Source organism: Hyalella azteca, unplaced genomic scaffold, assembly GCF_000764305.2.
Source record: "Hyalella azteca isolate HAZT.00-mixed unplaced genomic scaffold, Hazt_2.0.2 contig16879, whole genome shotgun sequence".
NCBI classification, from domain to species: domain Eukaryota; kingdom Metazoa; phylum Arthropoda; class Malacostraca; order Amphipoda; family Hyalellidae; genus Hyalella; species Hyalella azteca.
The window spans coordinates 98,756-124,197 of record NW_025946686.1 but is presented as its reverse complement, the minus strand read 5'-3'; the positions used below and the strand labels follow the sequence as shown (position 1 = coordinate 124,197).

The 25,442-nt window shown below is 39.9% G+C and overlaps 2 protein-coding genes across 3 annotated transcripts; both read left to right on the top strand.

The window, feature by feature from the left end:
- The first annotated feature begins 2,599 nt into the window (after positions 1-2,599).
- On the top strand, positions 2,600-5,764 carry LOC108680805 (tubulin-specific chaperone A-like). 2 transcript variants are annotated; one of them, XM_018169717.2, is made up of 4 exons: positions 2,600-2,912; positions 3,256-3,394; positions 5,117-5,241; positions 5,681-5,764. In XM_018169717.2, the coding sequence occupies exons 2-4, from the start codon at positions 3,265-3,267 to the stop codon at positions 5,756-5,758; spliced, it is 333 nt and encodes a 110-aa protein (XP_018025206.1). In that variant the 5' UTR covers positions 2,600-2,912; positions 3,256-3,264; the 3' UTR covers positions 5,759-5,764. The 2 variants fall into 2 exon arrangements, with proteins under 2 accessions (XP_018025206.1, XP_047741034.1); XM_047885078.1 differs by lacking the exon at positions 2,600-2,912 and adding an exon at positions 2,913-2,971 and having other exon boundaries at positions 3,246-3,394.
- An 868-nt stretch (positions 5,765-6,632) lies between these two features.
- On the top strand, positions 6,633-14,258 carry LOC108680798. Its single transcript, XM_018169704.2, has 8 exons — positions 6,633-7,991; positions 8,186-8,278; positions 9,099-9,146; positions 10,305-10,457; positions 10,907-11,093; positions 11,861-11,982; positions 12,508-12,638; positions 13,250-14,258. The coding sequence occupies exons 1-8, from the start codon at positions 6,633-6,635 to the stop codon at positions 13,389-13,391; spliced, it is 2,235 nt and encodes a 744-aa protein (XP_018025193.1). The 3' UTR covers positions 13,392-14,258.
- The last annotated feature ends 11,184 nt before the right edge of the window (positions 14,259-25,442 follow it).

The following is a 25,442-nucleotide window of genomic DNA, read 5'->3' as shown; positions in this document are numbered from 1 at the left end:
GTCGTACGCCCGAGTCTAGAGTTTGGAAACGTTGTGTGGTCACTGAGATTTGAAAAGGACAGAAATTTAATAGAGAATGTTCAAAGACGTGCAACAAGGATAATTCCAGGCTTGAAGGGCAAGTCCTATGAAGAAATATTGAAGATTATGAAGCTTCCAAGCCTCAGTTATCGACGTCTGCGTGGGGACCTCATTGAATGATTGAAGTATACAAGTATACTCATGGTCTATACAAGGTCCCTGAAGGGTTACTAGAATTTGAAACGAGAACCAACACCAGGGGCCACGGCTGTAAGCTAAAAAAATTGCGCTGCAACTTCTCCATGCAACAAAATTTCTTCTCGCTTCGAATCACCAACATGTGGAACAGCCTCCCCGATGACATTGTTGGCGCTCCAGCCTCCAAGTATGAATGCGTTCAAGAACAGACTAGATAAAGCTATGGAAAAATATATGTTCAGATTTGAAATGCCTAGCTCCTTATCGAACCCGGTGGAAGTCTAGTAGCTTCTTCAAACTATCGCCAGTCATGAAAAGATCCGGTCAAATGACACGAGTTTAGATCTATGAACAAGGCACAAAATGGAAAAGAATCAGCGACAGGCCACATCAGTACTGGCTAGTGGGGCATTACCGGCTGGGCAGCTCAGCAGCTAGAGCTGAGAGCCTGAGGGACCGTCTGGCACGGTCTGGGATAGACCTTGGACTTTGGAGATGGAGGCTGGACTGCTGGAGCGTGATTAGAAGTTTTTATTTGTAAAGCTGAAGCATCATAAAAATTATTATAGAATCTTGAAATTCTCTATGACTCAGACGACAGACAGTTGGTGATTTTATTTCTTTAATCATAATGCAAGGAAATGCAAATTTTACATTCTAAATTATTTTCTAATCATTCTTACATCATTCTTTGTCAATCATTGATAGTTTAATTAGATGTTATTGGGTTAAGTGTCATATGTAAAATGTTAAGTAAGTGTCAAATGTCAATGACAGTTATGACACTACCTTCCATACACAGGATGGTGCCGTTTTCCGCGGATTAATCTGGCGTAAACGAGGCTCCAAGCCCTTCTACTGGCGTACAACGCGGCGTACAAAGAGCTAAAATAACGTTATTGGCGCACACGCCCGGCGTACGTCCGCATCTGGCTTGTCTCAACGTACGTCTGCATCTGGGTGATCTGGCTTGTCCCGACGTACCGTACGTCTGCATCTGGCTTGTCCCGATGTACTGTATGTCCGCATCTGGCTTGTCTTGGCGTACATCCGCATCTGGGTGATCTGGCTTGTCCCAACATACATCCTCATCTGGTTTTGAGCAATTTAGTGCGTACTAATGCGTTTTAAGGCGATTTAGGGCCTTCTAATGCGATCTAGTGCCTTCTATTACGATCTAGTGCGTTCTATTACGATCTAGTGCCTTCTAATGCGATCTAGTTCGTTCTATTACGATCTAGTGCGTTCTATTACGATCTAGTGCCTTCTAATGCAATCTATTACAATCTAGTGCGTTCTATTACAAACTTTATTATATTATTAACAACATGGCACATTATAACAACATAACACATCATAACATAGCACAGTATAACAACACACCATATTATAACAACATAACACATCACATCAGTATTGATCAGTGGGCATCGGCTAAAACGATCGTAAATCGCTTGCGCTTGTGTCGATCATTAGGCATCTTCCACTTTGATCGCAAAGATCGCGCATCAGTATTGATCATTGGGCATCGGCTAAAACGATCGTAAATTGCGTGCGCTTGTGTGTTGTGTCGATCATTAGACATTGGCCACTTTGATCACAAAGAGCGCGCATCAGTGTTGATCATTGGGCATCAGCTATATAGATTGTAAAGCACGTGTGTTTGTGACGATCGCCAGGCATCAATCGTAAAGTACGTGTGCCTGTGTCGATCATGCAGCATTGGCGAGGGTTACACTTCCGTTTTTAGCAAGCATATTGGCAACTTTCTTCCCTGGCGTACTAGCGTACATCCGAAAACAAACCTCCGGTGTACACGCTGTACCTTCCTGACCATGGATGACACAATGACAGTCAAATGTCAATCAGTGCCCACTGCCCAGTGCCAAGTGGGCTGGCAGTGGCCAGGGCCCAGGCTGCCAGTGGCTTAGCTTGCACTGCGCAGCGACCGCAGTCTGTCGTGAGTCTGACAGTCAGGACATGGACTCATGATGTCCCGACAGAGCGACTGTCCCGTGAAAGTGTGAATCTAACCATTTTCACTAGTTCCTTTAAATTTCTTTCAATTCTTTGAAGGTCTTTTTTAAAATTCATTGCTGATTGCTGAACATGAATCATGATGAATGAAGCAGCCTACTTTTTTACTTTATTTCCCATAAGTTTTGAAAAATCACCAGTGAATTTGAGTGAAATAATGGTTTTATCCTGTCATTTTAAGAAACTTCAGCCTGATATTCTAAGTATGAAAATGGATATTCATGACTAAAAAAATTACTTTTAATTATGGAATAAAAATTCAGAAATTCAATGCTCAAAAAAATCTAGGGCTCATGGGCATGGCCAGTATTATCCAGTAAGCTGGTAGAATATTACTTTTACAAATGCTTAGAGATAATTTATTGCTCACATATTCTGAAATCTGGAAAGCTATAATTTAATACATAAACATTTTAGGAAATCTGGTAATACCATGGAAAATTTCTCTATGGAAATTTATATTGCTACTTAATTCTGCCTCTCAGGACTCAGATATTTGCTTCAGAGTTTAGACAGTTTCTTACATAGTAATTTCTTGAAATTAACTCTTCAATTCATAATATACCTCCTTTTTAGTTTTTAGATTGTCTGCTGTCCTGCAAGAAGTTTTCTGCAAGTGCCATAGTGTGTCAAGTTGTTGGCAGAGTCAAAACAAAGTATCCTTTTTGCTTATGCTTTTTTTACATTCCCCTACTAGTTTCTTTGAGTTTGAATGGTAAGATTTCCTGCTGTTTGTTGCATATCTTGCATTGTACATTTTAGATGACATAACTTTAGAATATTTGATTTAATCAATTGTAGCTTCAAGTATAACATGAAATTGCCATGTTATATCTTCAACTTAATTAGATTTTTAAGGGCAATGTGCTCAAATTCAAATAGATATTGATCTGCCTTCAAATTTAAAAATGTTATAATTTGCAATAAAGACTGTTCAAAGGTTTCTCTTTGACATAATCAGAATCATTGGTATTGTTATCCTTCACTATATTGCATCAGCTTGTCAGAATGGCTGATCCTCGGTTGAAGTCACTCCGCATCAAGACTGGGGTCCTCAAAAGGACCTACAAGGAAACCATCAGCTATCAGAACGAGGCTGCCAAAATTCAGGAAAAGATAAAGAAAATGCAGGAGGATGGTGTGTTAGTCTTGTGGTCAAGCATGTGGAGACGGGGTGTCCTTAGTCTTGCACCTGTGTGGTCAGGCTTACTGATCCTGTTTGTGTAGTTTGTTTTTCTAAAAAGTCTTTCATGTAAATTGGGATAAAAATATTAATTGGATTAAAACTTGATTAAGATATGATTGAATTAGCCTGAGATGCAAAGCATTACTTGATAATTAAGGGTTGTCTAAATTGGTTAGTTGAAATTCTTCATAGCTGCCTAGAAATCTTGGTGCATCTATTTAATTTATTTCTATCAATCTTTAAATCCTATATATAATATTAATTACAAAAAATTAATAAGTTATGTCCTGCAAGTTTACAAATCAATTATTCAAGATACTACCATTGTAATAGTACATTATGGTGCCAACCAAATACAATAGGGTGTTTATCAATAATTCTTGGATATAGGAAACAGCTGGCTTTGATGTTTGATGACCTGAAGCAGGTACTGCTTTTATTCCTCTTGGTTAGTCAACTTAGAGTTGAAGTGTTCGTTGTCAACAAAATACCACATTCAGCAGCATAATTGACAATTTTCAGCTTCTGCACTTCTTGAAAACTGATGCAGTACTGTTCAATGCTGTTTCAGGTGTCATGCTCCTGTTGTAGCTTGACAACTGATGCAGTAATGTTCAATGCTGTTTCAGGTGTCATGCTCCTGTTGCAGCTTGACAACTGATGCAGTAATGTTCAATGCTGTTTCAGGTGTCAGGCTCCTGTTGTAGCTTGACAACTGATGCAGTAATGTTCAATGCTGTTCCAGGTGTCAGGCTCCTGTTGTAGCAGTTTCAATTTGCATTGCCTCTACAATGTTGTGTTAGTTAAGACAAAGTTTTACAGAGTAAACTCAGACACAGCTCTTTTATCCAGTAATCCAACTCTGATTGCAAGAGGGTTTTCACCTGAGATAGGTACTTTCAGATGTGCCTCCAATCAGCCTGGTGCCAGCCACAAGTGTGTGTGATACTGGTGGCACTACCTAGTAGATGGAATTTAATTCTGGCTAATGCAGCTATCCTTAGTCACCAGTGTGAAATAAAAATGGGATCAGTTAATAAATGTTCAAACTGGCACAAAGGCATCTATGGTGTTTTTTTTCAAGTTACCATAGTTGTTGATATAATGGTATTCCACAATATATTACACTGGTTATCTTGTTATTTTACATGAAATAAGAAATATGATGTTTCTTTTGTTCCTGTAACACACATTATGATAAAGATAGAAGCAAAGCATTGTAACCTCACCTGCTGTCATTTGGAGGTCTGTACTGCACATTGTAATGGTATAATTTCTGGTTAAATAAATAGTCTAGTAGGAAATAAACTTTAACACAGCATTGCCAGCAAAAAATATCTATGTAATTCAACTGTTAATTTACTGTAAATAAGTAAAATTTTACACTTGTGCATCATTCAACATAGAAATCAAATACTGTCACAAAAAATATCAGCTGGCCATTATTAACAGAAAAATGAAGTTATTGTGCAATCAGTAAATATTGAAATATCTCATTCAACATTTTTTGCCTTTATTTTCAGGTCAAAAGGAACACTTTTAGCAGCTGAGAGTACGGAAATGCTGAATTTTATTTGCCACCATAATTTGTTTGGCACCCTATAATACGTGATACCTAATGTAAGAGTCACATTATACTATGTCTTCTGTCTTACATTGTTTTATGTTTTGCAGGAGAAGATGTTTTCTACGTCAAGAAGCAGGATGGACTCCTGCAAGAGACGCAGTCTGTCATTGTAGACTGTCAGAGGCGCCTAAACATCGCATATGCTGACGTCTCCAAGCTTGTGCAGGATGAGGTGAGTCACTAGAATAGAGTGCATTTATAGGCATGTTCATTTATATTTCTTAGTAATTTATTTACATGATTTATTTAGTCATTAATATTACTTTTTTATTTATTGTATGAATATTGTATTTTGCCATTTAATGCTAATTTTACAGTATACAGTGTATCCTTCTAGCTATACATTTGCAACAATATTGGCAATTATTATCCTTGAGGTATTCTGATGACCACATTTATGTCACCATCCAAACACACCTTAATCACAAAGGCATCACTCATACACTGCCATCACTGTAACATTGCTCTTACACTCCCAGCATAATGTGACTAACGAATGCTCTCATCATAATATGGTCATCACACATTCATGATTCCATTATCACACTTTCATAATGATGTCACTATCACACTGTCATAATCACGTCACTAATTCGTCCCCATATGTGCAGACTGAACTAGAGGAGGCAGAGGAGTACATAGCAGCCAAGGCTGCACTGGAGGAGGCTAAGGCTCTCGCCACAGCCTAGTCTCTCAAAGCTCTACTCTAATTTCTTATATTTAATTGCAGCAACACTTATGATATTCAATGTAGTATAATAATTTTGTTCCTTGCCTTTTTCTTTTCTCACTCTTGATAAATTTCCACTTTCTGAAACGTTTTACTCAATTATGTTACTTTTCAAACTTTACAGTTACAAACTTCTAAGTAAGAATGAATAATTAATAAATATAACTAGTAAATTAATGTAATTACAATCATATTGTGCCCTGTTCCTAGTGCCTTTCATGACAACACACATTCTGTATTTATACTGGAGACGTGCTGCATTCCGTGGGAATCCTAATTTAATTCAACAATCTACTTTTTTAAGATTTTTGTGCATTGCTGAGGGTGAAATTCTGGTCTCACTTCACTTATACGTTCAAATTTGTTGTCACTGTTGTGTTGTTTGGCTGGCATCGTTTAGTCTATATTATCTGACCCATCATCAACTACCACACAGCTGTCTCTGATCTGTGGAGAAAGTCGATATCAAAATTACTCACCGTCTCAAGCAAAGTGATACTTTGTTCTTATTAAGATTGTCAATCACGCATAAGCACAGTCATTCGGTGATCTTAGTTAAATGTGTGACGTGTTATTACTCATCATAATTTAGTTGAGTGCCATGTTCTAATCTTGTTAGTTTTGCTTTAGACTATTCTAGTACACTCAAATTTAGCTCCTATATACTCCAATGAGTGCACTTACTTATATCCACATCTCAAGAGTTTTAACCCAGATATCGAAAATGTTTCATGTTCATGGGACCAGAAAATAGTTCTATTGTTTGCGGTAACTGTGACTCGCCCTCTTGTACAACTGTGACGGCATAGCTGTTACTCGCCCTGTTGTATAAAATGTCTCAGACGCCATGTGATGTCCCACCCCCGAATTTTCATACATCATTGCCGCCACCTGATGTGTGGCCCTGGCCTGCTAGCGCTAACGGTCCTCACGCGCCAGTATTACCGAGGCCGCCTCACGGACCACCTCTTGCAGCACAACTCGGCAATCCTCCCCATCGAATGAGACCTCCTCACAGCCTGCAAGTGCCGCCTCGTCCTTATTTTGCTAATGGATCCAACCCTGGAGTTCGTTTTCCTCCACCTGACCTGCAAGCCTCTTTTCCATCTCTCAGACCTCCATTGAATGCAGCCTCATTCGGGGACATGCGCGGGACTGCTCCTATGCCTGAGTTTTCACGGCCGCCTCCTCACAAATATTCACTGTTTATCCCACCAAACAGTGCGGCTCAGTGGGCTCGCTTTCCACCTCCACCTCATGAGGCAAGAAAATTATACTCCCATCATCTTTCTCATATTCCAGCACAAGTTCGCTTTCCAACGACCGAAACTCCACCAATACCCTCTCTACAGATCACCGATCCATCAGTGCCCAATCCCAGAATCTCTGGTCCATCAAATCATGTGAAAAATTCATCATCTACTTCAGATAATTTTCTTCGTTCCTGGGCTCCCGTGATTGATCGTCCCCAAATCCCAGACTTCTCTGTTCCTCCTCCTGGCAGAGTTCTGCCTCCCAGCTCCTCAGTCTCGACACCTGCCAACAAACAAGCTCATCAGTTGCCGACTGATACTGCGCCTCTCATCAATATGTCGAATTTCAAGCCTCCAAGTTACTCTTTCCCCCCGCCTCAACTCGAACCCACTGAATTGATCTCGTATTCTATGCCGCCGCCGCTGTCTGGTCAGAAGGTTATCTTGAAAGAAGGAAAAAACAGCTTACCTGGATCTCATCAACCTAACTGTGGTAGGAAGATTGCTGGTGGGTTTGCTAGGAGTAGTCAAAGAGCTTCTGCACTAAACCTGATAACCGAAAGCTTTTCTGAGACGAGGAATGTATCGTTGAATCAAACTACATCTGTTTCATCATCGACCCTTAATGAGGTACAGTGGCACCCGTGGAACAGGAGTTGGGTGAGCAGCGTCAAGACTCAGAAGCTCGTTGACGAGTGGCTGGCGCAGAAGTTGGAAAGCAGAAGCCGCACAAGGAGACAGCATGCAACCCCTGCGGGAGATTTACGGCCCAACACAAGCCACGTTAGGTGTGATGAGCAACCGCCGTGCGGTAATTCAACCAGTAATGCAGATGACGAATCGTCAGCTAATGTCAATCTCTCGGACAAAGAATTGGCTCATAAAAGACTCGTAGCTGATGTAATCCCGCTTGTGAAGAAGGATCTAAAAGAATTAAGAGTGGGTAGTTGTTAATCTTATCTTCTGACTTCGACAATGTTTTTTGTGAAATTTGAATATTTATTGAGATATGAACACTGGTGTATTCGTCTAATTTATTTGTTACTTACCTACTGAGTGCAGAACTCGCTATCGCATAGTTCGTGCAGTTCAGCCTTGTGCGTATATATTAACTCGCCTAACATGGTCGACAGATTTGTGATGTTCACCTCATCGTTGCCGCCTTCAAGCTTCTCATGGAGGAGCTTCGCAGCTGCATCAACAGCCGCACAATTTTTAAGAAGAAGGTATGTAATTCGGCGATCCCTGAAATGAAGGAGAGTTAAACACGTCTGTTTGCCAAGTGTCATGTAATAATGGTGGTTACGATTTATATCGTGCTATCTACTATGACCTGACATAGTGTGATCTTATTTAATACTTATAAACGGAAATGATGCATTGATTAATTGAATAATTAGCCTAAGTAAAAAACTACATTAATAAGCCATCAGACATAAATCAAGCTAATGGCCGGGATGACAACGTCACCCTGGATATGGGGCTGTAGCAGAAATTATTCGAGGCAAGGTCGCCACATCACGCCCACATTTAATATAATGACCACGAACATATAATCAGCATGTCTGATTGTCCCGTATTAAATTAATGCATATTGAACTCATACCTAAACTTATGCCTCGCCATAATATGAAGTTCTGCAAATTTCATATGACGTATCGTAGCAAATCCAATCCACGTTCATATCGGCCATATAAGCTTAAGCAGCCTTACTTTTGTGTTAAACCTACAGATAGCTTGCGCGATATCTTCTCTTACTATTGGTAGAAACGGTCTAAGAATTCAAAAACAAAGAAAGTAGCAATAAATTCACCCTCTTTATTTGAGAAATTAAATATAATGAAATAAACTATAAAGGAATATCTTCTATCATATAAGGAAATGGTGAATTTTTTGCTGTTTTTTTTTTTTGCTATAAGTTATTGGTGAATTTCCTATGTGAGCAATCAAGTTAATGTTGATGCGTATAAATTATAATAAATTGCAATATATGTTATAACAACCTCCCCAATGCTTCATTGTTCTGTTGTTGATGTTGCATTGCAGGAATTGCTGGATGACATTCGGAATCTGTTGTCGCAGTCCACGTTCCAGGTGAGATCTTGTAGCTTCTTGCTGATGTTCCTTATGCTCTAAACCTTCATTTAAGATATACTCGTGACTCTTACCATGGGTTAGAGAAGATTCTTTAGATCAGATACATTCTTGGTTTATAGTCTCGATTGTTTTATTATTTTTCAGTATTACTATATGCAGTTGGAGCAACCCGCTGCTGTGCCTGATCAATAGATTGTGCATCCTTTAGTTCAAATGAATGTCATCAAACTAACTTGTCAGTAAGTTTATAATGAGTGTCAGTTCGTCAACGTTGTCTATTTCGCTATTACCTCCTTGTCATTTTAATTTTTACTTTGAGCTTTCATTGCAATATTGTTTTTCTGGCTCTTCATTCCCCCTTGATTTGTTCTCATTACGCTGATGATGATATTTGTATTTTGCGTTTGGTTTGAATTCCTTGCTTTCTTTACACGCAATCATCTTCACAATTTAATTAACGCTGGCACAAACTTTATTTGGCTTAGCCAACGGAGGGATTAAGACGCGTTCAGATTTTATTCTTTAATCACACCTCAAAAACGCAGTGGATCTGAAAATAATGACGGTACTTACAATTAAATCAAAAACTACTGAATATGAAATGAACAATATATCAAATATGATCACAGTAGTAATGTCGCAATATGAAAGAACTTCTTAAATTGATAATGAAATAAATAACGTATGTGCTTGGCACTATATTGCTGAATCCTGAATGAAAAATTTTTCCACCGTTAAATTTCATTCCCTAATGCGCTCTAAGCATGAAAATTTTACTACACATTGAATCTGCGTGCTAAAAAATGACAAAATAAATAAACATAAGTATACACGTAACAGATGATAAGGATCAAGTAATATTTAAAGTAGTAAATTTGGAATACTGGAAAGGCCATCACACCAAAATATTAATTATCTTCAGAAAATTATCATCATAATTAAATTTATTGAGAGAATTATTGTCACAAATTGATCATCTTGAGAGGATTACCTTCTGAATTTATTAATCTTGAAAGAATTATCACTGAATGTAGTATTAATGTTGAGTGCATTATCTTCTGAATTTATTAATCTTGAAAGAATTATCTTCTGAATTTATTAATCTTGAAAGAATTATCACTGAACTTAATAATGTTGAGTGGATTATGTTGGCAGGCGACGGTACGGCGACTCGTGCGCGCGCGCAGCAAGAAGCGCGGGCGTCACAAGCGCCGCCGCGCGCTGCGCAGACAAGAGTGCGCCAGCAGGAGTCGTCAAATCGACGCTCACTGGCAGAAAATCCGGGCACTCGAACAGAAACGCCTACAAGTAATATGATCTTTGATCCCATGTACTTTTTTGTTGTATTGTTCGACACGCTGCGACCCACTAACTCCTGCAAAGATCCATGTAAACTTAATTATTCGTTCTCGTCGAGGTCATATTTAATGGAAGAGAGTTTTGTAGTCTCTGTATATTGTATTTATTATGCCTTATGAGTTGCAGATTTTATCTTCATTTCTCATCTAGTGAAGTCTGATTCCGTCGCAATTACTTTAAATTGGCTCATTACCAGTCACGAGCAACTAATCTTTGTATCATGTATGGAGAGATATCTCCCATTAGTTATTTTCATGCTGTGAGCGTCCTTTGGGTGCAACGTAGCTCAATATAATGTATTCTAGATGAGATCTCTCATCAAAATGCTTTATATGACGCAATGTATGAGATCTCCCATAGAATATTGCGATGTTGTTAACGTCTCTGGGGTGCTGCAGGAGACCAAGCTGCGCGCTGAGGTTGACTGCGTCCTCAAGGAGGTGCGCGGCAAGCAGACGGACGCCGCGGCGCTGCAGTCGCTGCTGTGGACGCTCAGAGACCTCAGGCAGCACCGCCTCAACAGGGGCGAGCAGCAGGGATATGTGTCCTCCCAGGAGGCCGATGAGGCCTTCGCTAGGGTCGTAGGTATGTGGTAGGGACGATCGCTAGGGTCGTAGGTATGTGGTGTGGGTGAAGGTGCGATACCAGAGCACCAAAAGAGCTGTCGCACTCTATGCATATCTTATTTGTATAAACTGTGGGTGGGTGTCAGTGGGCATGGGAGATTTCTACAGGTGCATAATGCCCATGGAATCGGAATGCCATGATATTGAACTTATGTGTGCAAATATTGTGAAGTGCGGGACATACCGTACATGAAGCGTAAGTCAAGCACTGATGAGGATGTGGTATGAATGTTCGCTTCTTGTGTCTTTGAATGGCCTGACAATATTCAGCAAATTTGGTTGAACAATTTCTGGATACGAATTTCTGATGCTATGTTGGAATGTAGAGACATAACGAGCTGAAGTTTAATAAAGAAGATTTAACTGTAAAATATGGTTTTCTGTCCTAATTTTTGCACTAGCGTTTTCAGATCAAAATCTTTCCATGGATCTCATTACCGACAACGTTGAGTAGAATTTTATTTTAATCAATTCGTGACTATCTAAATTTCGGAATTCTTTTAGGCAGTTTGCAACGACGAGCGATTAAATATTTAGTTGCACAATATTAATAATATTAAGCTGTTCGTTTCATTTACTGACACATTTAACTTTGAAGCTCGTACGCCGAGGCTTGACGTGGTTTACCGTAATTCCATGTGCGCCAGTGATGATTACGAATCTTGTATTTTAAATGTTTTAATTCTACTTATAGTCTTCTACTGTGTAATTTGTTGGTGACGGCAGACGGTCTGGACGAGATGATAGACGGACAGCTTGCAGACTACGCCCTGGAGGAGCGAACTCTGCAGGCCATGCTGCAGAGCAACCGCCCTCCTGCTCAGCAGGAGCCACCGCCTGCAGAGGAGGTCAGAGCTTCTGGTCAACGTAATTTCGCTGTGTTTAACATTTATGTCTCAGTTATGTACAAGTAACCTGGCATTTTCGTCATGAAAAAGAATCCGCTGCCGGGTTTTTATTTTCCCGTTTTTTCCGTAGTATATTCAATATCTCTGTACAGTTTTTTTACTTATGCAGTATACGTCTAGGTACTTTGTACATAGAACTTGGACTCTTAGGATAGGTCCGGAGCCGATGAGCTTAATAAAATTCAGTCAGTAACCCGGACTCGTCCTAGATTGTTCAGCAATTTAGTACGTTAATATTTATTTAATAGTCACCGTTTGATTATGTTCTTTATTGCTTATAATTTAGATTATCGTCAACTTTGTATTAAATTATTTTCAAAAACTGTTAGTCATCCACGATTTTTCATTCACAAATATCCCTGGAATAAAGAGCCATAAAACTTCATTACAGTTAAGATCATGGATAATTCATGACAAATGCTTGAATTGAAATAATTGTATACTAATACGCCTCTGTGCCAGCAGCCTCAGGAGCCAGGCGTGGCTAAGGCGACTGTCAAGGAGCTGCTGTTCGGCGCCCGAGCTGCTGGCGACGCCGCGGCGCTCGCCTCCTACTGCGCCGCCGACCGCAGCGTCGAGATGCTCGTAGCAAGAAGGTATGCCCACCTAGCCCTAGAGGTATGCCCACCTAGCCCTAGAGGTATGCCCACCTAGCCCTAGAGGTACCTATGCCCACCTAGCCCTAGAGGTGTTATGCCCACCTAGCCCTAGAGGTGTTATGCCCACCTAGCCCTAGAGGTGTTATGCCCACCTAGCCCTAGAGGTGTTATGCCCACCTAGCCCTGGAGGTGTTATGCCCACCTAGCCCTAGAGGTGTTATGCCCACCTAGCCCTAGAGGTGTTATGCCCACCTAGCCCTGCAGCCCGTGAATTAGATTAATAGTTAATTTATATCATGATGATCTCAGCGGTATTTTTTTGGCGAAAATTGGTCATTGTTTTGAATTTGTAATGGATTTTTACGAATACATTTTTTAAATTTGGGAATTGATGTCATAGCCTGTGCGCTAATTTCTGGGAAACGTGTCTTTCACTTTAGGCAAATTATTATTAAACATGAGAACTCCTTCAAGTATACATTCCCAAGAGTGGGGAATTTACACGCAACCTGTACAATTATTTTATAATGCGTCTCATAAGTGTTATTTTTACTTTTACTCCCTGGCATTTTATCGACATTTCAATCGAAATTTTATCTCACCGCCAGGCGCGCCTGGGATAAATACATCGTCAGCAACCGTGGGCCCCCACAAGACTCCAGGACAGCAGCCTCAGGCGTCCCCCTGACTTGGGTGCTACCCCCCGACAACCCCTCGATCCCCTGGCGGCAGTACCTTGTTTCTTCATGATATTAATTGCAAAATATTCGAAAACATCGCGAGATATAGAGGAAAATTTCTCCACGGACATGCAATTTATAGATGATAATCGGGAACTCGAAGAACATTGTTTTCGCTGCAAAGGCTTTAGTCCTCGTAGGCTGTGATCGACCAAATTCGTGGAGGAACCTGACGTTGTGGGTCAGATTGACCCAGTTAGGTGGCGTGACGCGGCCGCCTTTTGTCGTGCATTTGTGGACAAGGCATACTTCTGGGTACAAATAAATTTACATTGTTATGAGTATGGCATGAATTAGATGTCTTGCTCATTAACTGGACTTACCATTACATAGTATACCTTGATGATGATGATGTAATGTTTCATCATTTGTTATTAGCGGGACTTTTATGGTTCGTTCAAGAAATCTGAGTATTTCCTGCATCTGAACGAAAATGACAACTTAATTAATTTTGAACACCGCGTTTGAAGTTGCCACATGTGTTTTTTACGAATCATCAGTTGAATTAGAAGTAGCAATTGACTCGTTCCATAGGAAGACCACCTGTAGTGTATGGTAAATTGGTAGGAGCTGGTACCGTACCGAGTGTCACCGCGAAGCGCAAATTATTCTTTGAAAACTATAGTAATGATAACCTCTTCAGAGTTTTTTCTATTTCCCAACGTTTGTAGAATAAACCTTAAGATGATTTGTAATTTCCGCATTTTATTATTCCAAGATTGTTTATGGTTATGGATGACAACACTTTGGTGGGCAAACAAGCACTCAATAATTCGAATGTAACACAAACTTCCATGCACTGATTGGAGTGTAACACCAACTGTAACAAATTTGATTGTAACTCGAACCAAAACGCACTAATAAATACTCAGTCTGATGAAGATTTTATTCCCTTCCACGCACGCCGTTTTATGTCGTACGTTGCTAGTCTAGTTTTGTTCGTTCTGAATCACTCAGCTCAGTCAGCTGTTTCCAGTATTGCAAGCGAATTGCTGTACTGAAGTTCTTACTTTTTGTATGCTCTTGCATCTTTTGTAAGCAGGCGTTGTAGAAGTTCGTATTTTATGCAAGGCTCTCGTTTCGTCCAACTTTCTGACAGTTGACATTGACAGTTTATTTATACGATTTAAGAGACCGTCTGTCGTTTTTCGTTTATTTTCGTAAATGCGGAGCCTAATTTTGTTGCCCAATTCATTGTTTTTGTAGCCATAATTCGGATATCTAGCAGCCTCGGATATCTAGCATTGGGAGGGTGGGAGGAATTGAGCTGTGACTCTTTTGAGCGTGACGATCTCGACATGTCCAATATTCATCATGCAATAAATAATGTAATAAACACACCCCGACTACCACCTAATCCAGCCAGCCCCCTAACGCCGATGACAGAACAATTATTTGAAGATCTCTTAATCTATAAGATGTAGTTTTTTTTCGCTGTAGCTCTTCTCCAGCAACGTCAGCGGTTTTTTTGCACTCTCATTTAATTTACACTGGGCGAATATTCGCAGCAATTTTTTACACTTCAAATATTGTGCTGCTTTATTCTGCAGGTGCAAGTAGCTAATTCCATTGCGTCTGAAGCAGTTCAGGTTGTTAATGTGCAGTGAAGTGACAGCAGTGTGGCTGCAGCGGCCGTAGTATGTCTTGTGCTGCTCTGTATTCTGTTAGGGCAGGTGCATCTAATGTTATGAATTGTTCAGATGATATTGAACTGTTATTGATATTCCAAAAGTACGATATACTCTGGAAAGTACGTCACGATGAATATTGCTACAAAAAATAGTTGAGAAGGTAGTGTTTTGAAAGTTAACGAGACGTTATTAGGTCTCTCGCCCACACTCTACGCTGATAAAAAAGGTTTTCACTTCCTCAGTTACAGTTATAATAATGATACCAACTGCTTAATCAAACGCATCCTCAAACTCGTCATTTACAGACCTTGCTCGACGGCTTCTAACGACGCACTAGCACATGCGAATGGGAAAATACTGTTGAACAAATAATTTCCTCGTATACACATAAGCACCTTCACTAATTCCGGACCTCATTCGTCAACGTTATACGGGAGGAGGTAGTAGACTGGAAGTGCGCCTGTTTGGCGCTCACCGCTTGCCTGGAATTCATTTATGTAGACAGTGAAAGATCACGTCGAGATAAATACCGCGCGTGTGAAAGTACAATCTGAACGCCGAATGATTTGTTCGAAACGCCGACCGGCTTGGATGCTCATGTTCGCCACCATTACCAAACGCATCGGGAGCTATTCGTAATTGTTGCAAGTGTTACGATCATTCTACAGTATTGCTGAAAATGCTACTAGACGAGCAACATAAATCGATAAAAATGCCAAGATCCATCCCATTTTCAAAGAACAAGGAAAATTTTCAGTGAAAGTATCGTAGAATTTGTTTAAATTGCAGTTCTTTTAAAGCTTTTTAAACGTTGAACTATTAAATTGAAGTTACTAATTGAAGGCGTAGAAAGCATGACATAGTAATTAGTAATGTTGAAGGCATAGAAGTGAAGTGTCATCTTCGGTGCGGGCGCAGCGTGTGGGTGCGGGTGGATGCTACTTCATCTCGCCGCGGGTGGGTTCCCACTTCATCCCGCCCTCGAGTGGGTGCCCACTTCATCACGCCGCCCACTTCATCTCGCCGCGAGTGGGTTCCCACTTCATCCCGCCCTCGAGTGGGTGCCCACTTCATCCCGCCGCCCACTTCATCTCGCCGCGGGTGGGTGCTCACTTCATCCCGCCCCCGAGTGGGTGCCCACTTCATCCCGCCGCCCACTTCATCTCGCAGAAAGTCATGTTGTAATCACCGGAGCTCAGGTCGCAGTATGCAGATGCGGTGCTAAATTACCGCCGCTGCTCGGCACGATTTATTGCTTTGCTTCAGACGACGCCTCGTCTCGTGTATCCTTGATACGCATCGCCAGCGTTGGCGTTGACTTACTGACTTCATATATTTCATTAGCTTAATATCTTTCTAAATTAACAGTAGTGTCGCACCCCATGGAAATAAAGTATTTAGGGTCAAGTACGCTGCTTTTTTTTAGGCACGGAATTGATTTCTTTAATACCAGTCCGTGCTGAGTCTCTGACCTTCTCGATTCTCACTCTGCCACTCGCGGTGGCAGAGTGAGATCAAATGGTCTAGGTTTTTTCACATTTTTTTTCACAAGATCTATGTTTTTTCACATTTTTTTCATCACATTCGTATCGCAAGATCTAGTTTTTTCTCCAATTTATACATGTTTAATTTACTTTTGATCATTGCACAAATGTTCTGTATGAATGATACATTCATATGCTATCATAGTTTCAGAAGGTATATTCCGTATATAGTATATATATACTGCATGAAAGACAGTATATAAATGTAAATAAGATTGTACAAGCGAGTTGGGGTTTTAAATCTGCTACTAATTGTAGAAATGCTATTCGACATCGGCAAGGTGACCGGGTTGTTAATAATTGGCTAGAGACCAATATGGCCTGACACCACTGCTTTCACTATTATTATAAACTCTGGTTAGTGGGCCTAATCCATGCACGCAAGATAGGCCTTTATTTGTATTATTATTCAGAGCAGCCGTTGGCCGAAGTTGGAGGCGCTACCACATGCAGAAATGCTGGAGCTGCCATCCGCATAGTCAAACAAGTATGTTTTGTCAGTGATGCCATCAGGCGCTTATAATCGCTAGCACAAAAACAACAACTCGACAAGTGAACATTTTTCTGTTCGAGGTTCCAATGAGTATTATATCTGTAATAATCTAACAATGCATGATATTATTATGGAAGAACTGACTCCAATGATAATCAGAACCATTAAGTGTAATCCACCTTGGCAAGAATAATGAAAAGCAAGATTACAGTATGAGAAGACACGGTTGCAACGACAGAGTGATGATGTCGAAGTCGACAATGGAAAAATATTTAGGAGCTAATATCGACAATGAGTTGAAATTTTCTAAGCATATTGAAGGTTAAGTTAATAAAGCCAATAAACGACTTGGACTGATCAGACGCTCTTTCGAGTTCCTAGATGCAGAAACGATGAAGCAGTTGTTTGTTGCTGTCGTGCGCCCGAACCTAGAGTTTGGAAACGTCGTGTGGTCACCGAAACTTGAAAAGGACAAAAATTTAATAGAGATTGTTCAAAGACGTGCAACAAGGATAATTCTGGAGAAAGTCAGTTGCGTTTGCCGTGGTAGCACGTGTGTGAATTGCGATCTCTAAACGTCTAAAGTAACCGGTAAATTTGTGACTCAAAGTTTCTTATAAGTATTCAAAACCGTAATTATTTGATTTGTTTACTCATTAACTTTAACCCGACTGGCTTTCTCCCTCAGAGGTTTGCCGGTCCGCCTTGTTATTTTTATTTTTTTCTTTATTTTATTTTTATTTTGTTTATTTATTTTTTCTTTTCTTGCTCTTCTACTTTATTTAGTTTTTGTCTTGCTATTCCAGGCAATAAGTTCAGCAGCTATCTCAATCAATCGTCAGTTATGGAAAGATCGGGTTCCAAAGGCCGGATCCCTTGTGAATCAAGTCACGAAAAATTCAAGAATCGGCAACAGGCCATGGGCCTATTTCTTCAGTGCCGACACTTCTATTCTATTCTAAGTGTAGCTTCGCAAGCTTGCTGCAAACACCAACAACGTATGTATTAATATTCATGAATTGTAGTTAGGATAACATGTAAGTTATCATTTGACAAATCAGATCAGCAAGCCTCGCAATCTGTATCGGTTGGCCTTCCTTCGTATAATATTTCATCACTGCTGGTACTCAGTATTTAAATTTGTTTTTTTGACGAAGCAAATAATTACAAGAATATGGCTTTCATAATGTTAGAAATAATTTATGCAACGCAAGAATTTAAATTCTATAATTGAAAATCCTGTAAATTATTTGCAGAGATTGAAGCTGTTTCTTGTCCAATTCAGCTTTTTCTTAATTGAACGGGTGCCGAGTTCTTTCTGGCTACGTCCACATGCATGCTGCGGCCTCATGTCTTCTCTCTCAAGTTCCTAGTTTTCTTACAAGCAATAATGACTGTCTATTTTCGCTAGCTTTTTATTTTCTTTCGGCGTCGCGAATTTGGTGTCCGCTAACTGCGTCCGACAATTTCCCCCGTCCCCGTAAAACTGTCGCCCTGCGAGCGACTTGAAGCTTTGGCGAAAAGCGACCTTTTGTTTCGACAAGAAATATTGGCGCAAGAATAAAAATCTCAGTAGAATGCTGGAGGCCAAAGAATACTAAAGGCCGCAGAATTACGTGCCCTGCATGAATTCTGTCAGGCTATGTTATATGAAGGCGCTGTGTAGCGGGAGTTTTTTCTTTTCATTCCCTTAAATAGTTCACTTAAACTAATTACGTATTATTATTAGTGGATCTGATTACTTATTCAGAGAGAAAGTACATACTGCTGGATTATTTCAACATTAATTTGATTGATATCGTATCTTCAATTGAACGTACGGAAAGTTCTTTCGAGTCAATTGAATAAGAAAATTTGAGCTGTCCCCCGCAGTAGGTCTCATTAGGAAAATAATTTAATTCATTTCCATTCATTTCTTTTGAACTTCAAAATTTTGTTTTGCAATTACTTTTTCATGGTTCATACGCAACATCTTGTCTGCACGTTGCTCATACAGACATCAGCTTATTACTCCTCACAAGTTTTCGCATGATATTCCTTTATATATAGATGAACTTAATTAATAACTCGTTAACTAACATGCGAAGAGTGACTGCCTGGCGAGAATAGGAGATGAGCTTGGGGCTTGGAATGCTTCAATACATAAATTACACCAACAACGAAGGAAATATGAGTGAGATGCTACCTTCTATAGCAATTTTGTTTGTTGAATAATTAACTTTCCGTCGTCCTTCCTTTGGAATACTAACTTCTTGACTATTTCTTTGGGCCTCATATATTTCAAATGGTTTTATCGAAATTTCTTGAAAATTCTTCTCAAAATAATGGAATATGTTTATTATCTGCGAAGCTCAGGAGTTACATCTTTAAATGACAATAATAATAATTTCCCTGCAAAGTCAATAATTTCCGACAGCTTCACGTCTTCCTTCCTTCCTTGCCAAGGTTCCCTCAAAACTTAGAAATATTCTTCGAAGTTTCAAAATCATTTCTTCCCGTCAAGCTCTACAAATAAAGTCGCGCTCAGAACTGAAGTAAAATTTCATTTCGCCAAACGATCTTCGGTCACTCTGAGGTTACGAAGCTTCCTGTCCTGAATCCTGATGGCAGCCTGCGCCTGTTATCCTGGAATCCTAATGAGCGCCTGCGCCTGTTATCCTGGAATCCTAAGGAACGCCTGTTATCCTGGAATCCTACTGAGCATCTGTTATTCCGGAATCCTACTGCGCGCCTGTTATCCTAGAATCCTACTGAGCGCCTGTAATCCTGTTTTGTTCTTCCTACCCATAACGAAGTAATCCGCTCCTCGTTAACTATTTCTGAACCCCAGAATGTAATCCAGCGCTGCAAAACATGAGAAAAAGAGGCTCGAGTTTCTCACGGCCGATTTTACCATCCAGCGAAACATCCTCGTGAACCCCGCCACAAGTAAAGCTAAATGAGGATTCACGGCATTGACAGTTTACTCACAGTTCACTCTTGGTCTGAAATTCCGTGGATGAACAATTTTGATATGAATTCCACTATTATAAATCAAAATTAAATCAAAGGTTATAGTCTTATCCTGAAAAAATATGAGCCGTTAATTCAGAAAATTACCCATAAGCAGACATTTTTGCATCTGTCAAATAAAATGGTAGGAACGATTTGCAATGTGCTCGTTATATAATTAACTGTTTCTGTGTTATTTTATGAATTTTATTACTCATAAATATTTATATGACAAAACAAGAACATCCGCATTCAATTCAGTTCCGTTCAACAAGCTATCTTCATCGTGTAGAACTAAAATATTTGCACGCTGCACGACGACCTCTTCAATGGAAAGTTCTCAATAGAATATACGGCTGCAAAGAACTCCACAGAACTTCACATTGACGAAACTCGTCGTTGCTTTCACGAACTTTTAAATGAGTCTCCCATCCTCGTTAATATAACAAGAAATGAGACACAACAGCGAGCACAGCAACATACACCAAACTGCTGTCGTGAAGTGTGCTCTTACTTGAGGACAAATCTGATATTTTGTCTATACTGGCCATAAATCTTCAGGAGGTCTGCGTTACTATGTAAAAATGTGAATCTAAGAACGTGCTTCGCTCTAAAACATTTTGTAATTTTATTAACATTTTTTCCTTGATATTTTGGAAGGCCCTTAATCGATTATAGTGATAATCTGGCAATGCAAAGGTTGGAGAATTTACCATGTCTGGCCAGTCGCCTTTTTAAACATAATTTTAACAGCTAGTTGCAGGTCTCGTTCCCGCAAGTACAAGCTCCAATCTTTATAATCTTGATCTCTCGGCCACCATCTGACGCCAAAGCGATGGTTATGTCATGTGAGGACGAAACAAAACGAGGGTAGCGGCAAAGGCCTATAATTATTGGTGTGTGAATAAAGTTAGAGCGTGTGATGACAGGCTGACATGACGCTTATTTCATTCAAATTCTACGTCTTCTTCGTTTTTTGGGATTTTTCTATATCAACCTTATAATGCTAGCAGAATAAACGAATAATTCTCGATGCCATTTTATATACATTTTTCAAAGTCGTTAAAATTAATAGTCCCGCACGGCCAGTCTAATCAAGAAGCAGCTTGTCGGAAGCAAATTTTTCAAAGCTGAAGATTTTACACTCTGACAAATCCTACACTCTTGCTCACTGCTCACGGATAAATTCAGTTTTGGCCCTGTTTGTACATCACTACCTATCTTGCATATTAAAAAGTAGATCGAAGAAAATATAACTAAGAACCCTAGTAATCTTGATGCCTAATTTCGTTGCTAAGTTTCATAACTGCGTTACCGAAGACTTTTGTCAGTTTTTCGTCATTTCTTACATTGATCAGAGACATGAAATGCCTGCCAGTTTCTTTCAAGATTAATACTGCAGATTTAGCAACGTTAAGCAATTCTCCAGTGAAGGAATTCAATGAAAAATGTTCCAGAAAATATATTAAGGACAATTTCAATGGCAAAAATTCAGTACATTTTTTCTGCAATATTATCCGTTCTCAAAAGAACGCTCTACTGACAACTCTAACATGCATCCTACATTCTTATTGCTATTCTCAATGCTCCGGAAGTTCAGGGCGAATATTGTAGCAGATATCCACTTAGCGGGGGTTGCATGGCTAGCCAGAACTGTTTGCGACGTCAACTGAGCCGGCAATGGAGTCCTGACCTTGCATTTAAATACTATTTTCATGCGGCCGGAGCTGCTGCTGTTCAATTGAGTGGCATAATCGAAGGGCTCACAATGTCTTCTCGTTTCATTTCACCTCAACGGAACAGAGCTTCCACCATCACAATAACAGAGAAAGCTGAGCCGTGAACTGTGCTTCGCGTCACCTGCTCGGAGCAGTGAACTGTGCTTCGCTTCACATGGCGGAGCAGTGAAGTGTGCTTCGCTTCACATGGCGGAGCAGTGAACTGTGCTTCGCTTNGAGCTGCCTTCATGCATGTGGAACAGAGCTGCCTTCATGCATGTGGAACAGAGCTGCCTTCATGCATGTGGAACAGAGCTGCCTTCATGCATGTGGAACAGAGCTGCCTTCATGCATGTGGAACAGAGCTGCCTTCATGCATGTGGAACAGAGCTGCCTTCATGCATGTGGAACAGAGCTGCCTTCATGCATGTGGAACAGAGCTGCCTTCATGCATGTGGAACAGAGCTGCCTTCATGCATGTGGAACAGAGCTGCCTTCATGCATGTGGAACAGAGCTGCCTTCATGCATGTGGAACAGAGCTGCCTTCATGCATGTGGAACAGAGCTGCCTTCATGCATGTGGAACAGAGCTGCCTTCATGCATGTGGAACAGAGCTGCCTTCATGCATGTGGAACAGAGCTGCCTTCATGCATGTGGAACAGAGCTGCCTTCATGCATGTGGAACAGAGCTGCCTTCATGCATGTGGAACAGAGCTGCCTTCATGCATGTGGAACAGAGCTGCCTTCATGCATGTGGAACAGAGCTGCCTTCATGCATGTGTAACAGAGCTGCCTTCATGCATGTGCGTGCTAAACGAGGCCGTCCGTCACAATTTATTAGGCCTACGGGGCCTAATTCCGTTAATTACCGAGCGATTGTCCTCGCAATTTCCTCGTGAATGGCCGAACCCAATCACCTCGCCTCATTCTGTACTGGGAAAGTTTCGATCTGAAAGTCATTTGGAGTTAAACATGTCAAGCGGTGCTATTTAAATATTTATCGCGTTGCTATATTCACTATTCAGTCTTAAAACTCATGACTGGATGGAAAACAGAAAACACATGAGGTTCTAACGCTGATGCTGTGGAAATTTCGCATGCGTTGAACAAGAATCGAATTCTTAAGACAATTCGTTAGAAAATTTACTGCAACTAAATAACGGTTTAATATTAATAAATATATGACCTTCATTAAAGCCCAATTAGCCTGCACTGTTCATGAAGATTAGACTGGAGCAACAGGAAAGCCAGACGTTCGGACCATTACGACGCTTACTCGCTGCCGTGCTCTAATTTCGGACCGATTGAAACCGTTAGAATTCATTGAAGCGTTCCGGAATGGCGGTCCGATGAGGACCGCTACCGGCCCGGCTAATGCCGGATACTCTTCGGATCTCGGCCAATACATTTCTAAGTCTCTATTATATTCATCCTTCCAGATTTTTGCTTGATCAATGCACTACTGAGGCTCTATATTACCATCATCCTCCAGGTGTGAGCTCAGCCAATGCATTTCTGAAGTTCGACTTTACATTCATCCTCCAGATGTAAGCTCAGCCGATACATTTCTTAAGCCATTCATATTACATTCTTCCTCCAGATGAAAGCTCAGCCAATACATTTATTAAGCTATACATTACATTCATCCTCCAGATGTAAGCTGAGCCGATACATATCTTAAGCCTTTCATATTGCATTCATCTTACAAATTTATGGCGGGTGCAAGCCGCTGCACGAAGTAAGATATGTGACCAGGTCCTGTTTCTGGTGCAAGGCTAAAACTGAACGAAATTCCAGCGAATCATTCACTATATTATTGTTCACAAGAAGAAAACAATGCACATATTTGATTTGTTTAGGCCTTACGATGTTACCGAGCGGAAGAACTAATTATATCATATCTAAAAATACGGAAGTGAAGATATATGTGAAAGTGAAAATACGGAATTAGTGAAGAATTGAAGGATTTTTATGGACTGCAGGAAGCTAACGCTCCGAAAGCTTGAATTTCTAAACTTCACACACATATGTCGGACAATAATGAAGAGCATTTATTTAGCATCTGATAAATTAATAATTGCTATTACAAACAGTATTCTAAATCAAAGGATGACTTAATTATTTCAAAATAAAATAAATTAATTCTGCTTGATATCAACATTATTTTTTTTATCCGCACCTGAATAATTATTATTATCCAATCGTTCATGTATAAACATGATGTTAAAAGCGTCGACGAAATTCTACATGAGCTCATCGATGCATTCAAATGTATCGTCATTAATGTATGAACCGTTTCATACAATTGAGTAATGTTATATTGCCGAGTCTCCAAAAATTAGCAACTCCGTTGAAACTCGTGGTATTCTGACAACATTTAAATAAAAGGAAAAGTCCGGTCATGCATACATTGCGCACGCACGCTGATTTTTAAAAATGCTGGCTTGTAATCCAACGGAAACACGACCCGCAAATTCTGCACTTGTTAGACTTGTTCTAATTATGCGGACACGACAACGCTGCGGCCGCCGTCACAACTAAAATTGGACAATAGACATTTGAGTGTTTCATGCGCAGTGTAGCGCAGTGCGTAGGCTATAAGGCTGAATAATCATTCTGAATCATCGTGATTACTATATATGTTATTTATAAATAATCACTTGTATTTTCTAAGGTTGAAAATTAATTGGTTGTTTTCTTCCACCTAAGGTATGGTGGAAGAAAGATTTCATTAAATTTCGGCGCCTGTTTTTATATTCCATATTAAATTTCCCACATTTTGATTAAAACAGGTTTGCGAGGGAAGAGTTTCAGCCCGCCAGTGAAATGTAGCGCCCTCGATGAATGTGTAATGATGGAAAATAGCGTATCTATGAACTATAACATATTATTAATGAAAACACGATTTAATATAATTCATTAAACCAAGGTTGTTTATTTGAAGCACGGCAATGGAACCATATAGCGGCTAATATCCAGGATATCTACAGTGTCGGGATGTTTCCATGCAATAGAATTATTATTTTTAACACTGAACTCCTGATACATTGAAAATGGGGGGAGCCGGAAGTAAGATTAAAGTATTCGAATTTGATTTCTACTTCGATACAATTGGCAACATACAATACAATTTAAACCTATGTAGTCTATGGAGCTCATGTAATGGAAACCTTGTCCATATAAGACATGAGGTGACAATTCGTGTTGAAGAAAATACTAAAGTCTCTAGTGTTCTTTCAAAAAGTTGTTAGTAACACGCAATATAAGTAAATTTCAAATATTATAATGCACATATATGTTTAAATTATGCTGTATATATGTCACTGATAATGGAAACTTAGTTTCCATCGTACCGAGCATTTCATGAGGATGGACTCGTGAAAAATGGACTCGAGAAAAGCTTTCATTGATCAAAAAACACACAAATGACTTATCTTTCGTTTGTTATATTTTATGCAGAGACATTTAATCCAAATAAATGTTTAATTAATGGGAACTGCATGTAAACGCTCTCGTATGAATTACATAGGAAGCTGTTGCAATATCTCAACACTATTGTTTGCTAATCATGCAAAGGTCGTAAACACCTGCAGTCCATTGAACATGACACCGACGCTGCCATTTATGTGCCCAATGGGCCCCATTGTAACCTAAATTTATGCATTAAGCTTTAAAGCCTCGCA

Excerpts from the sequence above, each read along its gene's own strand:
- LOC108680805 (XM_018169717.2), top strand. The coding sequence starts at position 3,265 with ATGGCTGATCCTCGGTTGAAGTCACTCCGCATCAAGACTGGGGTCCTC. Across the intron at positions 3,395-5,116 it reads AAAGAAAATGCAGGAGGATG|GAGAAGATGTTTTCTACGTC; the intron begins GTGTGTTAGTCT and ends TATGTTTTGCAG. Across the intron at positions 5,242-5,680 it reads CCAAGCTTGTGCAGGATGAG|ACTGAACTAGAGGAGGCAGA; the intron begins GTGAGTCACTAG and ends CCATATGTGCAG.
- LOC108680798 (XM_018169704.2), top strand. The coding sequence starts at position 6,633 with ATGTCTCAGACGCCATGTGATGTCCCACCCCCGAATTTTCATACATCA. Across the intron at positions 8,279-9,098 it reads GCACAATTTTTAAGAAGAAG|GAATTGCTGGATGACATTCG; the intron begins GTATGTAATTCG and ends GTTGCATTGCAG. Across the intron at positions 11,094-11,860 it reads GGCCTTCGCTAGGGTCGTAG|ACGGTCTGGACGAGATGATA; the intron begins GTATGTGGTAGG and ends TGGTGACGGCAG.